Source organism: Harpegnathos saltator, unplaced genomic scaffold, assembly GCF_003227715.2.
Source record: "Harpegnathos saltator strain DR-91 unplaced genomic scaffold, Hsal_v8.6 scaffold507, whole genome shotgun sequence".
NCBI classification, from domain to species: Eukaryota; Metazoa; Arthropoda; class Insecta; order Hymenoptera; family Formicidae; genus Harpegnathos; species Harpegnathos saltator.
Window position 1 is genome coordinate 412,361 of NW_020230324.1, and position 17,402 is coordinate 429,762.

At 47.5% G+C, this 17,402-nt stretch overlaps 1 protein-coding gene across 1 annotated transcript in view; it reads left to right on the forward strand.

The window, feature by feature from the left end:
- Positions 1 to 17,137, forward strand: part of mthl1 (adhesion G-protein coupled receptor methuselah-like 1) — a 241,606-nt gene extending 224,469 nt beyond the window's left edge. Inside the window, exons 6-7 of the mRNA XM_025302624.1 lie at positions 1,920 to 2,058; positions 15,847 to 17,137. Coding sequence (XP_025158409.1) covers positions 1,920 to 2,058; positions 15,847 to 16,180 — 473 coding nt within the window. The 3' untranslated portion in view covers positions 16,181 to 17,137. The remainder of the gene's footprint in view (positions 1 to 1,919; positions 2,059 to 15,846) is intronic.
- The last annotated feature ends 265 nt before the right edge of the window (positions 17,138 to 17,402 follow it).

Consider the following 17,402-nt stretch of genomic DNA (forward strand, 5'->3'; position numbering starts at 1 on the left):
TAAAAGCCACTTGACGCGACTCGGCACGCCGGATTTCCCGACAAGAGCGACGAAAGAGCCAAACACTTGCTCGCGCAGCACGAGCTATAAGCTAAATATCAACCAATCATCAACAGCGGCAACATTGGTCAATGAGTCACTTCGCTATAAAACTGTCCGCGATGGAAAAAACAAAAATGTGGGAAAGGAGCCGTCATTTCCAGCGCGCGCGGAGCAATAATCGCGAGCGGCGATTTTTACGGGCACCGAGGAACGCGCGCGTTTTCGTTCGGCCCGTGATGCCGAATTAAGCATCTTGAAGATAAACCCTGTGCTGCTGTGGTGCTGGTGATCCGTTCGGCCGATCGTCTCGTTTATTATTGAAACTGAGTTTAAGTCGAGAAACAGTCACGATCCAGATATCCGCTTAAATCCGGAGTATCGACCTGGTCTGAGGTCATTCCGCGGACGAGAGAGAGAAAGAGAGAGAGAGAGAGAGAGGGGGGGGGAGGAAGGAAGGAAGGGAGGAAATCGCCGTACGATTAATCCAGGTGCAAGGACCGTTTCGTGTCGATCGGTCATTAGCGCATCCAAAATAGCAACCGGCGTCTCTGCCTGCCTCTCGCATGTGCTCGCGCGTACATTAATTTTAGAACGCATTACGCGCTCCCGATTGCCCGAATAATAGCCGCCGTTACTCGCAAGTTTGCAAGTAGGTATTTCAAGTCTAAAAGATAACGCGGTGAATTATTCCACGTGTCTTACTCTCGCGAGAACCGCGACTGTCGCGGATGCGCCGACAACCCGAGTAAAATATTGTTAGGGACATCCTCATAAAGAATAAAACCCCGATAAAGTGAAAGTAGGATGTCCTAAATAGGAATGCCTCATTATTACTACATCAGCCCCTGAGATGGATCTTTTAGGGATACCTTGGGTTTTACGAAATAAGGCTTTGACAAGGAAAACTGATGAGGGCCTTAGAAGGATTTATTAGGAGTGCCTTGGATTTAATAAATAAGATTTTAATAGGGAAAATTGATAAGGGCCTTACCAGGATTTTTTTTAGGAATACCTTAGATTTTACGAAATAAGGCTTTAATAGGAAAAGTTGAGAAGGGCCTTGGAAGGATTTTTTAGGGATACCTTAGATCTAATAAATAAAGCTTTGATAGAAAAAGCTGAGAAAGGCCTTGAAAGGACTTTTTAGGATGCCTTAAATTTTACGAAATAACACTTTAGCACGAAAAACTGATGTGGGCTTTAGAAGGGTTTTTTAAGAGGATGCTTTATTTAGATGTAAAAAGTCAAGTTTTGTTATAAAAAATTAATAAGATCTGAAGCATAAAAATTGAAGCGAATAAAATTGTCATAATTTAATATTGTTTTAGTAGGTACGTTCTATTTCATTCTTTTAAAGATTTTTTTAATTATACCGCAATTAAAAATAAATTTTATTAGTTTTATTAGTTGCCATATTCATTAATCTCTACCAAGGATTTTTCTAGTATTGCCTTCGTTTTGATATAGAGTAAACTTTAATGAAAACAGTAGCAGGATTTTTATGTGTAAAGAGTGCTATATAGTATGCTATATATTTAAAATAAAAAATTCTTGTTGTATCCTAACAAGGTTATAAAGAAATAAAGAAATTACAGTCTAAATTTCTTGGAATGAAAAGAAGGAAAATTATTATTATTCAAGCAATAATAAAAATATTTCCTCATAAATCCCTCATAATATTGTCTTATAAGGACCCTCGTTAAACCATTTGTTACACATCTCGTAGAGCCCTTGACTTTCTATCCTTACTAAGGCCCGATTAATGTTAGAGAAAAATAATCAGACCCTTGTCAGAGCGCTATTAATTTTTCTACTCGCGAAGCGCGTCTCGAAGAGAAGATTCGAAAGATTTCATCCGTTCTGTTTCTCTTCTGCAGGTGATATGGAAATCTTGGCGTACTTCTTCGGACCGGTCGGAGTACTTCTGGCCATAAATCTTCTCTTTTTCGCCGTGACTGCTCGCGAATTAACATGCGGTCTCTGGAAAGGCGAATTCGTGAAGAGCACTACCGAGAGGTGAGTAAACATCCTGCCACTTTTCCCCACGGCTTGTCCTCCGCGAGAAGGAACGAGCGCGCGCGCGCGCCGCGTCGAGGAACTTGGACGTTCCATTTTCGCGGAAGCGATTGTTGCGCCGTGCAATCCGCGTGAATGCAGTTGGCGTTCGCGTGCGCCTGCTCGCCGATAACAAATTTCATCAGAGAGAGCACGCAGCGACGCGGCGCCTCGTTCGCCCTTCGCCGCGTCGTCGCTTGAAAAGGCGCTCTCTTTTACGCGCTGACAAAAAGCTCCTCCGCTCGACAAGTGCATCGTATTCACGACGTCGTTCTCTTCCTCGACGACGCCCGGGGGCGACAGTAACGAGTTTAATTTGCGCCTCTTTTCTCCTCTCGCCAGGCCGCGACGGAATTTAAATTGAATGTCACACGTTGCGTAAAGACTAATTACCTCGCGAGACCTCGGTACGTTAAGAAGCACGCCGCGATATTTACGTCGAGTATGCGAGAGAAGTCGGTTTACACGAATTTCTCAACACGTGCGTGAAGCAATTTGTTCAAAAAAAGAGATAGAGAGCGAGAGAGAGAGAGAGAGAGAGAGGGGAGGAGGAAAAACGCAATGGCATCGATCGAAAGGGGACAACTTGCCGGGATCATAGAGAACGTGAGTTTAATTGTATCTTCGTATACCCGCGAAACATGTGCGGGCGGAGGTCGACTCGCGCCGGTCGATTCATCGGTGGATTAACAAAGGCTCGTCCTGCAGTCTGGTCAGGTTAGCCGAGGCGGCACTAACGAGAGGCCGGCCGGCCGCTGATGGTTCCCCTAAATTCAGCCGAGCGACGGCCACGGTCCCGAGACTTGGCGCGGCGCAGCCGGCAGCGGCGGCCTTGCAGCGGCCGACCGATGGCGAATATGGCTTTCGCGCCGGGCATTCCACGGCGAAAAATAACGTTTTATTCGTCGACGGGCACAGCCGAGCCCGGCGCGGCGCGGCGCGACGCGACGGATCGGACGGCCCGTAAACATATCGCGCGGCCGCATCTCGCGGGACATCGGCCCGCGGCCCGAGCTTTGTCTTGGGCAAATATTTACGCCTGCTCCGTGGAAATTTATCCGGCTCGCGATCCGCAGTTTCCAGAAGATGGCTCGTGAAGACGGTGAAAAAGTAGCCGCCGTGGCCTCGCCACGCCGCGCCGCGCCGGCGAGATGAACGCCCGTAAAATTCCGGAATCCGCTCATCTTCGCGCCGAGGAGAAGACCGGCCGGCCGACGCGGCGGGATGTCCGATTAATCGATTCAATTGGACGACCAATTGCGCGATCTATTAAAAGATCGAACGTGCGACGACGACGACGACGACAACGACGACGATGCGCGAGCAAAGCCGCTCAGCGTCGGGAGATCGTCCGGCTGAGACGCGCTCGCGTTTTGTAACATACCTCTCGCGGGAGCAAAACCCGACGCGAGTCGACATCGATCCATCCCCTCGGCCAAATGAAAAAGTATACAAAGTACTGAAAACCATTTCGGGAAGGGGGAGAGAGGAGGAAGTGGACGCGGCGGGCGGAATGCTGCATCGCGCGCCCGTTACATCAGTTTTCCAGCGCGAATTAGAAGAAACGATTTCGCGACGTCCCGGGCGAGCCATCACGCGATCGCGGAAGCGCAGGCTCCGCTTCGATCACCGCTCGCCTTTCGGAAAAATCTCGAGCGAATCGATAGCGCGGAGCTATCGCGAAACACGCCTGACATCCGCACGCGAGTTATATATCCTTGCGAATATCCCGGAATTGTGCCAACGTTTCGCGTTTACAAGCCCATTTCCGACGCGCCGCGCCGCGCCGCGGAGCAACGATAATAAACGCCGCGGCGCGTTGCGCGGCCGAGAAACAGGAACGCCCGGCTCGTTTCGTGCGGAACGACACTTTCGGCGCGGAAACGGCGGGTTTTATTGGCCCGAGCGAAATGCCCGAGCGGTCCGACGCGCTTTTCCGACGCGCGGCAGCGCCGGGACTTTATTTTGGCGCGAAGGACGGCGCCTGGGCTCGTTGGATATCAAGGATAACTGGTCGCGCGAATGCGATAACGAAGGGACATTTGGCGATGCCGCAAAGGAGAGATCCTCCCGCGATGCCGACGATCTTATCGCTCGTTAATCCCGCGCGCACGGTTCTCTCTTAATCCCGCGAATTTAATTTCCAACTTCGGCTCTCTCTCTCTCTCTCGAATCGTGCAGAGAGAGAAAGAGAGAGAGAGGAAGAGAGAGAGAGCACGAGTTATATTTATATAACACGCCATAATTTTCATATATTTCTTGCTGAATTTTATCAAGGAGGATTTTGGCCCCTAAAAGCCACCGTTAAAGAAAATCACGTTAATGCTGTCATAGGTGAAATTTCATCCTGGTATTATATATTTCTTTTTTATTTTAGGAATGAATAAGGTAAAACCAAAAATGCAAATGTCTCGCTATTATCGAATATCAAGTGAAAAGTGGAGAAGTTATTACTTGCAGCGGATAATTTAACATTTAATAGGAACGAAACAAAATTCGCCCGGGGTGAAATTTCACCCGTGGTAGTCTGTAAAGGTTAGGTTAACAGACTCTTCGTCTCAGACTTCATTACGAAAGTATCAGATAGTCAAAAAGGTTGGCACGGTTTTGTGCATTAAAAATTAAATAAGGGCATAAATTTTCAGGCAAAATGTTACGTAAGTCTGGGATAGATGTGTATAGTTTTTTTTTTTTAATTGGAAATACACATCTGTATTATTGCGATAAATGATCAACAATATGTTAACACAGTCAACAGAGGATAATCTTTAAAGTAGAAAAAATTTTATGAAAACAAATTCATGGGACGCCAATAATAACGAAATATTCAAAATATTCTGTAAGGGACAGATGGTCATACGAAGGGATAGTTGAGCATACCCATAATAATGTAGAAATTTGTTAATCTTCATTTAATTTTTAGTATTTTACATCCTTTTATTAATTATTAAGATTAACTTTTCATTAATCCTTTTATTAATTATTAATAAGATAAAACATTTTTCCACAAGTTTCTTATAGAAATACTCGATTCGGACATTTTAAAAGAGTGAATAATCACAGACCACGAGGCCATGGGCACGACAAAGTTCCGCCAATTAACTCGCGCAAATCTGCGCTATATGATACACATAAACACGCGCGGCCGACAAGCTTCGACAAGATTCGACAACTCGTTGCATCGAACTCAAACGAAAAGCGCAGGAACTTTTTTGCTCACCTAATATTTAACGTCAAGAATTGAAGTACTTTTAATTAACGGCATCGATGTTTCTCCCTGGGAAATTTTTTCCCTCGCGAGAGGACACACACACACATACACAACTGTGGAATTATGTAATACAGTTGTCCTCGAGATATGTTTCGATATTTATAGGAAAACTCGCAGGGGGGACACGAGATGACAGACACGCACACACACAGGAAGAGCACTTTGTACGCGACATCGTGAGACGCTGCTGTGACAATCTCGCGCGGACGAAAATTCCGGAGAATTCAAATACCAAATATTTTTCACGCTTTTTCGGACTACGGTGAAAGGCATTTGACAGATTGTACTTTTCAGCGATTCGCACGGCAGCGAGAGCGGATGGCCCCGCGCGGGGGCGGATTCTTTTTATAGAGCGCAGACTCTCTCTCTCTTGGCGCGAAGGTTTATTTTATTGCCTTCCTGCCGACTGATATCAGGCAATCGTTATTTTCCATTCGCTCGTCGCCCCTTCGATCCGCTTATATCCCTTCCTCGCTCCCTCTCTCTCCCTCTCTCTCTCTCCCCCCTCCCTCCCTCCCTCCCTCCCTCTCTCTCTTTCTCTCTCTCCCCCTTTCTCTCTCTCTCTCTCTCGCTTTATACGAGATTGATATTGACGATCCAAATTCGCGATTTCGACACTGCTATTTACTCCGTCGTGACGTATTCGAATAACACGATACACGACCGTTGTCGGCAAAGGAAACGTAATAGCGTATGCAGATACATGCGCCGCGCGTATCCCGGCCTTCTCTCCCGTCCGTGTCCTCGTCCGACGCGGATTTCGTTCATCGCGTTACGCTTACACACAGTTTCTGCTATACCGCCGCTGCGAGGATAAATTACCTCGCGCGCGGAAACTTCCGCGTCGCTCGCGCGTTCGACGGCGCTCGCGAAAATAACAATGTTATTTTTGTCAGAGACATAGCTTACAGCGATCTTTAACTTTTCCTGTCGTCGGAACGATGAAACATGCCCCTCTCCCTCCTCTGCCCCCTCCCGCTCTCGTCGCGCGCTCGCATCGCTCGAAATATTCATTCGACATGAATTACAACACGCGCGATCGTCGCCGTCGCCGTCGCCGTCGCCGAATGGAACAACGTTGTGTCCGCACATTGTGCAGCGCCTACGAGACCGGAGGATATCAAAATTCAAATTCACGCGGCGCGTTATATACGCGTGAGCGTCGCGTTATTGCACACACATACACACGACGAACGGACACGCCCGGGTAATCGCGATAAACGCGAGGAATAATCGATTAATAAAAGTCACCGCTTCCGAGCGCCTCTCCTCTTCAGCGACCGGAGTGATATTTCATTACCATACGTGTCGGCGCGCAATTACGCGCGAGGTATGTTCGCCGAGATGAGCGGAGGGATGGGGAGGGGGAGGCGCGCCACTGTCCATCTTGCTCTCGCATCCGCGAAAAATGCCCCCCGCCCCTCCCGATGTGCGTGCGCGCCCCGTGCGTTGACATTTTAAAACGTCCACGTGCCTGGCCACGAGCGCGGCCAAATAGTCTCGGCGGCCGGGACGCAAATAAAGGCGGAGACGTCACGTCCGATTTGACAGGCGCGGGCGAGGCGAGGAAAGTCGGCTTGAATTATCCCCGCTGCCGACAAAAGGCGGCGGCGCGGCGGCTTGCGGCGCTTGCCGTAGGGGCATAAACGCAGTGAAACACACTCGCAATAACCGTCACCGGGAGGTGCTACGTGTCGCGGATCCGACGCGGAGATCCAGTTCGTCGCGATGCACTTTTGCGCTCCCCTTTCTCTTTCTCCCTCTCTGTGTCTCTTTCTTTCTCACGCACGCCGCGCCTTTTTTCCCCCTCGCGGTCGCGCAAAGTGGAGATCTGTGTTTCCTCGGTTTCGACTACGGTCGAGATAGCGGATAGCGGGATTCAGCGACAAAAAATATTTCACGCTGTCGCGACCGCCCGCAGAAAAGCAGAGAGAGAGAGAAGAGAGAGAGAGAGAGAGAGAGAGAGATGGAACGTCGCGACGGTATTTCTGCGCGGCGACCGCGCGAGAATAGTATCTCCTCGTGCACGTAGAGAATCATATAAATACACTTACATAGCTGCTCTCTGATACACGCTGGCCGTCGCGGCCGTAAGCCGCCACTTTGCGACGCCTAAATTGCGAGAAGGATCCCTCGGCTTTTATACCTCGCCGCCATCGCGCCGTGTCTCTCTCTCTCTCTCTCTCTCTCTCTCTCTCTCGTGATGCGCGTGCTTCTTCACGGAAAGAAAAGTACCGCGAAAAGTCGTCCAGCCGCTCCTTCAGCGAGATTTACAAGGACTCGCCGCCGCGGACGTGACGCACTTTTGCCGCGCGATTTCGCGAATGATACACGCCCTTACATCACTCGCTTGTCCTTCCCTGATCTAACCTCAATGACGCGACATGCCGAGCTGAAGTTTAACACACTTGCTCGTTTGAAGAATGGCACGAAACGACGGAAAGAATTTTGCCAGCGCTGCTGCCATCTATGCGTCATTTACTTCACTTATCAAGCATCTCTCGCAACATTCCGTAAGATCTCCGCGCGCGCGGTTTTTCGTTTTGCGCGTTTTTTTTTTTTTTTTTTTCAAATAGATGGTGTTAGTTGCTTTTTTAACCCTTCCATTGTTAGTGGGAAGTATATTTCCCACCTCTTCTTGATCCAATTTTGCGTTGTAAATCACATAATTTTGAAGAACTAATCGGGGATTTGAGTTTTCCAGATAACTGAATAGTTGTTCAACATCCAACTCCAATATCCAATTATTCATTTGTGATTATTTATAACAAATCAAAGTTGAAAAAAATGCTTTTTTAGGGAAAAATCGATTCCTCGGAGAGTATTGAATGTAGAGGTCTGAAATTTTCACCAAATATTTTTCCGATGTTGTACAAAAACATATTTTTTTTCAGTATTTTTTTGCAGGTTAGATTTTTTTTATAAACAAATATTTTTACAAAAACGGCCGAAATTTGATTTTTTGCACTTTTTAGTTCTATTTTCCTAGATTTTTTCACTCTATATCTCCATCTTATCCATACTATCAATATTATTTTACTCAAAAATGAATGTTTAATCTCTAGTAAGCATAAATATGCAATATTGGACATTTTCCCACATAAATTTTTTCCAGCTCGATCGAGTTCTATCGTCTAGAGTCATATATTCTTATTACGACCTGGTTATTATTTAATAATAATTGGAATTTTCATTAATTTTGTACATCGTGATCGACATATTGAGTCCGCCATTTTGAATTTTGCAAATCTGACTTTAGATTCGTAATCAGCGACCCAAAAAATGTAGGACTACCAAATATTTTAATAATTTTCTCAAGGGAAGTTAGTTCAGCAGTGAAAGGGTTAAACAGTTAACCTCATTCTAAACTAGAAAATATATTTTTACAACGCACATTTCAAGCTTCATTTGAAAAAAGGTTGTTTTGGAATCTGTCAAGTTGTTTTTGTTTGACGTCGCATCAATAGTGGAAAACTAACGTGCACATTGTTGTCACTTTTTACTTTTTTTTACCGTAAAAAAAAATGCAACGCAAGCAAGAAAATAATTGTGTGCCGTGTATGGAGAGGATGGGTTGACTGAATGCCACTATCAGAAATGGTTTTCGAAATTTCGTTCGGGGAATTTCGACCTCAAAGACCACGTTCTGAAAGGCCAGTTGAGACTGATGAAGACCAAATAAAGGGCATTGATGAAATCGTTATTTAGCAACACGAGAAATTGTTGAGAAATTGAATCTATCGAATTCGACCGTGCATGAATATTTGAAACAACTTGGTCTCGTTGCAAAGCTCAATATTTGGGCTCCATACGTTCTCAAAGAAAGAGATTTGATTCATCGCATCTGCGATTTTGCTGTTGAAACGTGAGGAAAACGATCTATTTCTGAAACGACTCATAACTGGAGATGAAAGATGGATTGTGTACAACAATATTAAACGCAAAGGATCATGGAGCAGACGTGATGAACTAGTTCAAAGCACGAAAGCTCGAAAGCTGATCAAAGAACCATCAAAAGAAGGTGATACTCTCTGTTTGATAGGATTGGAAAGGAATGCTTTTTTCTGAGCTGCTACCAAACAACCAAACGTTGGTTCGAATGTGTATTGTCATCAATTGGACAAATTGAATGATTCCATCAAGCAGAAGAGACCAGAATTGGCGAACAGAAAAAGTGTTGTGTTTCATCGTGACAATTCCAGACTTCACACAAGTTTAATGACTCGCCAGAAGCTGTTAGGGCTTAGATGGGATTTACTGCCTCATTCAGCGTATTCATCTGATCTGACACCATCCGATTATCACTTGTTTCGGTCACTGCAAAATTCTTTCTGGATGGTAAAAATTTCGATTCAAATGAAGGTGTGAAAAACCACTTAATTCAGTTTCTTGCCAATAAGGACCAGAAGTTCTACGAGCGTGGGATCAAGTTATTACCTCAAAGATGGCAAAAGCTGTTGGAATAAAATGGTCAATACTTAACAGAATAAAACTTTCCTCTCTATTATATAAAAATATAAAAATATCGTCTTTCATTTTCATGCAAAAAGCTGAAATTACTTTCCGAACAACCTAATATTTTGCTTGTCCGCTTCGCCGATACTTTCGACGCGAGGACACACCCTCAATATTCTTCTCGCCGGTTGCATCCCAACAATGTTGCGGCGAATGACGAGCGTCGTCTTCGTCGTCGTTATAAGACGCTATTTCTAAAAACAGCGCATGCATACAGTACACCGCGATGAGTTTGTAAATAATGAAGTACACGCACGTCAAGAAACTCCGAGAGTCAGGGCGGGGCGAGGGAGAGGGACGAGTAAACAAGACGTCTGTGCGACGTTGAAAATTTTATACAAAGTCGACGACCCTTTCTGACCGTCCCGTCGACGCACTTGATATTTCCCAGTCATCGTCGGCCGCGCGCGAATCTCTCGCTGCCGTCTACTCGTGTCAATTATCTCCGTCGTCGGGTTCGCAGACCTTCCGCCATTCTTGCCACCCGCGAAGATTGACATTTATTTGCAACCACGAATAAACGGGCGCACACGACCGACTCTGTCCGCTCCGGGTCGCCATGTCGTAGCCGCGCGTTGCGGCTTTCATCTTCCGAGTTTAGCTCACCCCTTCATCACGAGTGCGAACGCGGCCGCGTGATATCAATCATTCGCTCTGTCGATTAAACGCTTTAATAACTTGACGCAATCGCGCGCTATTCGCGATTCCTGTTCTTCCCCGCGCTTCGGAGCGCTATAAATACAAGAGCGTGAAACGTTAATGGAATCAAATCTCACTGACGTCCTCGGGCTTTATCTTCGCTCGATACGTGAATTTAAGGGTAACGATACGATAAGAGTAAGGATATGTTATTTAATCTCTGCTTAGCGGTGGAAAATTGAGGAGAATTACGTTCAACTTTATATCCGATCGTCATACTCATCTTCCGTCAGTTACATTTTATTTATATCGCCGAGAGATCGCGCGGTCTGCGAGGGGAAACTTGTCTTCAAGATTGCGCGAACGAAGAGAGCGCGTCCGTTTCTTCAGTATTTCCTCCTCGATAATGGATCTCTTTTCCTGGGTCTTTTGTGCCAAGTTCCTTGCCTTACAAAATTCTCGCCCCGTGTGCGATCTCTCCTCCGACGAGTTCGCCCTCTCTCGCTCTCTCTCTCTCTCTCTCTCTCTCCTCTCTCTCTCTCTCTCTCTCTCTCTCTCTCTCTCTCTCTCTCTCTCTCTCTCTCTCTCTCTCTCTCTCTCGTTCTTCTCTCCTTCTCTCTCTTCTCTCTCTCGTTCGATTCTCTCTTTCTCCATCTTATTGTCTCGCTCGTTACACACTCAGCCGGGCCGCAGAGTAGTGCAACGGGATTCAATATTTACGGAGTTCTCGTGTATGGACCATTCCGTCTCGTCCACCCGCACTTTATCCTCCACTCTCCTCCGCCTCCTCCTGTAGGAAATTTCTGGTTATTGTTGTTCGCCGTGCTCATAATATTGACCCTCGATACCGTACTTTTCTGTTTCATTCCGGTCAGTACGTCCCGCTTCCGGGCCGCTCTTTGTCCGACGCGCGACAGCTGTCACGATCGATCGCGCCGCATTCATTCGGGATACGTTTCGAGAGCCTTTTTTCATTTATTTACAACCCCTGTTCGCGATTTTGTAAAATTCCCGCGCAAATGTATGACAGGGGTTAATACCGCGCGGCACTCTTGCCGGAATCCGACACAAACGCGGCGTATATTTTATTTGTGCAACCGATTCTCGACGGCGTGTTCCGGTTCGTGTCGCGCGAGGCGATAAATTAAACTTCGTCGTTTCGACCGGAACGATTGCGATATCGTCTCGTCCTCCTCCAAGATGCGAGACGATTCTTCCAACGGCCTGCGATCGCATACAGGTTTCCGCACTCAAGAAAAAAAGTATTCTATTTATAAAGTGATTTTTCCCATAATCTCATATTCTAAGCGAAGCCCTTTACGGAAAAAGAACTCCTTCCAATAAAGCGATTAAAATGAACCATTCGTCTTCAAAATTTATTAGATATTATTTTAACTGTTTTCCTTTTACTTCAAGAGAATTTCCTCTTATATCAATTAATTTTCCTCTCATATAAAGAGGAATATGTTGATTTGTATGTCGGCTTCTTTTGTTCAGTCATGACCGATGTGAACCTGGCAAGCAACTTAATCAAAAAGAAAATTCGCAATACGGTTCGATCGTACTTCGTTTGTACCTGTTTGTACTTTTAAAATTGTTTGTACCTCAAAGAGATAGGGGGAGGGGGAAAAATAGCCAACAAGCAAGTATAAGATATCGGAAAACGGCCAACGCCATTCGAAAGAGAATCGTTTGTACCTCAAAGTAATATAATCCCTCTAACTTTAAGAATAATGTTTGTAATATTTTCCCCTTAATCTTAGAGGAATCTTCTTGAGGCCATATATAAGAGTACAATGCTCTAAAATTTAGATAACTTCGCTGTTCGGAAACTACTTTTTTTTGGCTGCGCTCGACTACTTTCGAGAGATGCGCCGCGACAGGGAAAGAAAACAGCGTCCGTGAAGTTTTCGCAAAAATTCCTCGCGAGAATCGATCGCGCGAACGTCCTTCGCAAGTAACGGGAGATGCAGGAGAGGAGCGGACTCAGCGCTCGCGACGAATACTCGACCGAGACGTCGTCGGCGCGATGTCTTCCGACAACTTGCATTTCCAAGCCATCGTGCTCGGACTACCATTTCCCGCGTGGCATTTCCTTCTCCCAACGCCGCCGTTATTTTCAGCCTTCGCCGCGGCGGCGGCGGCGGCGGCGGCGGCGGCACTCGCGTGCGCTTCCCCTCCGGAACTCCTCCTCTGGTTTCGCGCGACCGACTGACTGCGCGCACGCGGTCCGTTCATAATAATTAGCGACGCCAACGAAAATAGAACTCTCGCTGTGGCACGACATGCGCCAGGATAACGCCGGCCAAGCATCCAGAAGAGCGGACGAATGGACGGACGGCGGGACAGACAGACGGTTTACAGGGCGACATTATGACGCCATAATTCTGCGATATGCCCCTGTGTCCGCCGCCACGTTACGGGCCGCGAGTATTCTGACGGAGCGCATTAATAATGCTTTGACTTGGCCTCCGCGATGGGACGCATATATTATATGCGATGCAGAGCGCGTCGAATCGATGATACGCGTGCATTCTCGCCGCCTCGGAGCCTCGCCGAGCTCCTCTCGCGGTCGCCTCGCGCGTCCGCTATCGCGTGACTCTCTCGCTTAATGACGCTTAATAACAATCCGAGGGCAATCACTTTCACGCTGCACGATGCGCGCCCACATTCGCGAGCGGTCGTAAAGCCTCCGCTCGTTCGCCGGCTGTCTTTCCCGCGCGATCTCGATACGTCGTCGTCGTCGTCGTCGTGCAGCCCGAAGCGTCTTATTTCAGGCGGGGAAAATCAATGGTCATCGCGCGCGCAGAGCGCGATTAGTCGGCCGAGAGCCCGCGGTGATTTGCGAAAACTCTCGGCTACGCCGCTCTCGATGTTCTCACGGTCGACTTTTTGCCGAGAGAGTTCCGAGATTCGATTGTCCCTTGAGCGCGATGCGTGATTCGTGCGCGCGCGAGATTGAGGGAAATCGCGTGACTCGTGCTGATAAGCGTGAGATTCGTCCGTTTGCCCGCAGGATCCTCCCTCTCGGCCGCTTGCGCCGATAATCTGATGATTCCGGAATTTGTAGTAATATAATTTTTCTAATGATCACTATCAAGCGCGTCGAGCGAATGATATCACGTCACGGCCGCGAGTGTAATCAATTAGACTAGGTTAGGTTAGGTTAGGTTAGGCCAACGGATGAAGCTGCTTCGCATCGCGGGAGAGGAGGGTTAGCTCCTTTTGAAGAACCGGAATAAATTTCATAATGGACAGGAGCGTTCACGACTGTTCGTTATTCCGCAGCGAAACTAGCCGCGTTTTGCATATCGAACGTGCGTTGTCAATTAATCGGGCGGTATTTGCATTCGTTATACACGTCACGCAAAGTACATGATTGTTTTATTGACCGTCCGCTCGGGGGAATATCGTTTTGCGCGCAGCTTGATAAATAATTTCTCGCGACGTCGCATTTTTAATGTCGCCGACGCAGTGATCGCAACATAAACAATGGCGAAATGTCAACCGCGCTATTGCAATCAATTCCACTCATGATCTTTCGCGCTCGCTCGCCCGCTCACGCGCCCGCGGCCTTCTCTCTCTCTCTCTCTCTCTCTCTCTCTCTCTCTCTCTCTCTCTCTCTCTCTCTCTCTCTCTCTTTTTCTCTCTCTCTCTCTCTCTCTCTCGCTCATATGTGTGCCGGCTAACTGACAGGCTCGGCTAATATTACAAACGTGACTTACATGACATTCTATTATCATTCTTCTCGGACGGCCGACCGATACAGCCGCTCGAATTCTGATTCCTCGCCTGACAACGTGTTTCTCCTCGAGTTTCCAAGTCGCGCACGTGTACTATCGAGACACGCAGCGCGGGCGGAATCGCGCGACGAACGCGGGGAAGGTTCGGCGAGTGCTCGAGCAGCGCTTGTTAACCCTTTGTTGCACGTTTTTTTCGCAAATCACGTAATGAATATGATTTTGTGAAACTTGTTACTCGGGAATGTTTAGGGTCGCTGAATATACAAATCCGGTGTGAAAAATACGAAATTCAAAATGACGGATCCAACATGGCGGACGAAATTTTCAAAGTCAGCCGAGGATTCGCTTGAAATTTGTTGTTTTCGAGGGTTTTCGAGGTTGCTAATTACAAATTCGTTATTGAAAATTCGAAACACCAGAGCTATGACGGATATATACGACAAGGTTCGGTTGACACCAGTCGAGGTCTGAAGCGCAAGCAGCTTGTTTCATTTCTATAATTATGTTCGCCATATGAGATCCGTCATTTTAAGTTTTGTATTTTTCACGGATTCATATTCAGCGACTTCAAAAACTCCCGAGTAACAAGTTTCAAGCAAATTCGACTCGATTTTGAAAATTCCGCTTGCCATTTTGAATTTTGTATTTTTCACACTGGATTTGTATTCAGCAGCCCAACAGCCCCCAGATAATGATTTTGAAGTACACGTTATTGCTTAAAATTTCATGTAAACGAATTTATTCTCTAAAAATGACAGTTTTGTTCAGTATATACTTATTAATGACAAATTACTAGAGATGTGCGAATCAAGAATTTTTATGTCGAATCGAATTGAATCGAATCTCATTTTTTAAATTCGAATTCGAATCATTAAGAAATTTAACATAACTATTAAACATGCAAATAATGATGGAAAATTTTAACATGAAAGGGAATATATTGATATTGTAACATCATCTTAAAGTAAAATATATATTTAAATATTTAAAGTAATTTGTAATTAAGTAATTATTAATTATAAGTTAAGTTAATTACAAGTTAAGGGTTCAAACATACACAGGCCCAGATGGCCAGTTTTGTAGCTGATGCACACGCAAACGATAATGTATTTGATTCCTATTCGAATTATTCGGATTCGAATCATAGGGATTCAAATTCGAATAGTTCGCACATCTCTACAAATTACTTATTTGAAGTGACTCTAAAAGTTGATGTATTAGTCAGAGGAACATTTTAATAGTCCAACGATGCCAAATATGCTAAAGAAGTATGTGAAAATGTAAATTATTGGAAAAACAAGCTTGGATGATAGGTGGCACTCTGGGAGGATCACTATGCAGCAAAGGGTTAACGCGCGTACCTATCGATCCGAGGACCTCTCTCGTCCGTCCATCCGCGAGCCTTCGCCGTCGACTGTTAAATTGAAGAGCGCTGTTACCGCTCAATTAACCGCAACACAGACACTCGCATTAAATCTGTTATTTAATGAAAATAATACGTAACTGAGGAAACTCTCGCCGCTTAAATTGGCGGCATATTACGTTCACAGCTGAATCATCGGTTTCCCCCTCTGTCTTCAGGGCAACCTTGGGTCGCATATGCATGAAACTCGTCATCGTCATGGGCATCACCTGGGTGGCGGACGTGGTCTCATGGGCGGTCGGCGGGCCCCAGTACATCTGGTACTTCACCGACTTGATAAACGCCTGCCAGGGAGTGCTGATTTTTGCGGCGGTCGGCTGCCAGCCGCAGGTCAGAGCGGCCCTCAAGAGGCTCTGCAACAGGAACCCGCAGACCAACGCCGGCAGGCAGGGTAACGGCCACAGCACGACCAGCCACGGAATGCCCAGCATGGGTGATAGCGTGACGCAGAATCCGAGCACGAAGACCGCACCGTTGGAGACCATCTGCTAGGGTGGCGCATCTTTTCCCCCTTCCCCTACCCCTCTCGCCCCTGCTACTCCCTCTCGGCGTGCGCGACTTCCGAGGAAGTTCGCCGATGATTTAGACGCGCTCTTTCGGGACATTTCCGTTCAGGGGATCTGTCGAACGCGACCTGTCGCCGCGCTCGAGGAACAGACGAGCGAGCGCGACAAGCGGAGGCAATCCGAGCGATCCGCCGCGAACTTCGCCGTGGCCCTTCGTCAAGGATCGTCGGGACTACCGCGAGGAGGAGCCGCCTGCCGCCGCAGTAATTCGACGAAAGCTCCCGATGGCAGCGCATACGTTACCGTCGGACTTGCCAGACGACCGAGGAGGGACCGTATAACGAGCACCCGCGGCTCACTTTCGTTTCGCCGCGGCAGACGACGGGCGAGGACCCCCCCTCCCTCGCCCCTGCGAGAGGAATCGCGGGATTGCGCTCGCGGCGCTTGCTGCGCGGGTGTTCCCCGTCGCGGCGACGCCGGTCGTCGCAGACTATCCGCCTCACGCAACGCGAAACTGAGCCTCCTCCCTGAGCGAGATCCCGTTGACCCGCGACGGGTCACACCTCGTGGACGGTGTGACACCGCGACGTCGTGAATGGCGGGGTCGTCGAGCGACGTGTACGCCCGGGACACACTGCCGGGAGAAACGGCCAGGAGCCAGGAGTGCGTTATCCTTGGCGCGCGCGCGCGAATTTGTTTGTAAGCCGGCCGGTTTATAAGCGAATCCCGTTTGTAAGCCGGGATCCACCGGCGATAAGCGCGCGCTGACAAACAGACACGATGACGCGCGTTACTCTCTTCGGGCCTCGTTAACGGGCAGAAACAAACGTGATTTATGATCGGGCCGCGCGTTCTTCTTCTTTTTTATCTATCCATCTCTCTCTCTCTCTCTCTCTCTCTATCTCTCTCTCTCTCGCAGCGAGCACGGCGGCAACGTTTATTGATATTAATAATATCGGCCGGCGATATGTGTACACGTGTGCGTGTGTGCGTGTGAGAGAGAGAGAGAGAGAGAGAGAGAGAGAGAGAGAGAGAGAGAGAGAGAGAGCGCGATTGCATCTATCCGTAAGATTAATCACTTTTAACGATAGACGTAAATAGAGCAGCGTTCACGCCGCGCTCGATTGGACGCGAAGATTATTTACGAACGCGCGGCCGCCGGATTCGCGAGAGCTTCGCGCGAGTCGGCCCCTTTTTTATAACTTTTA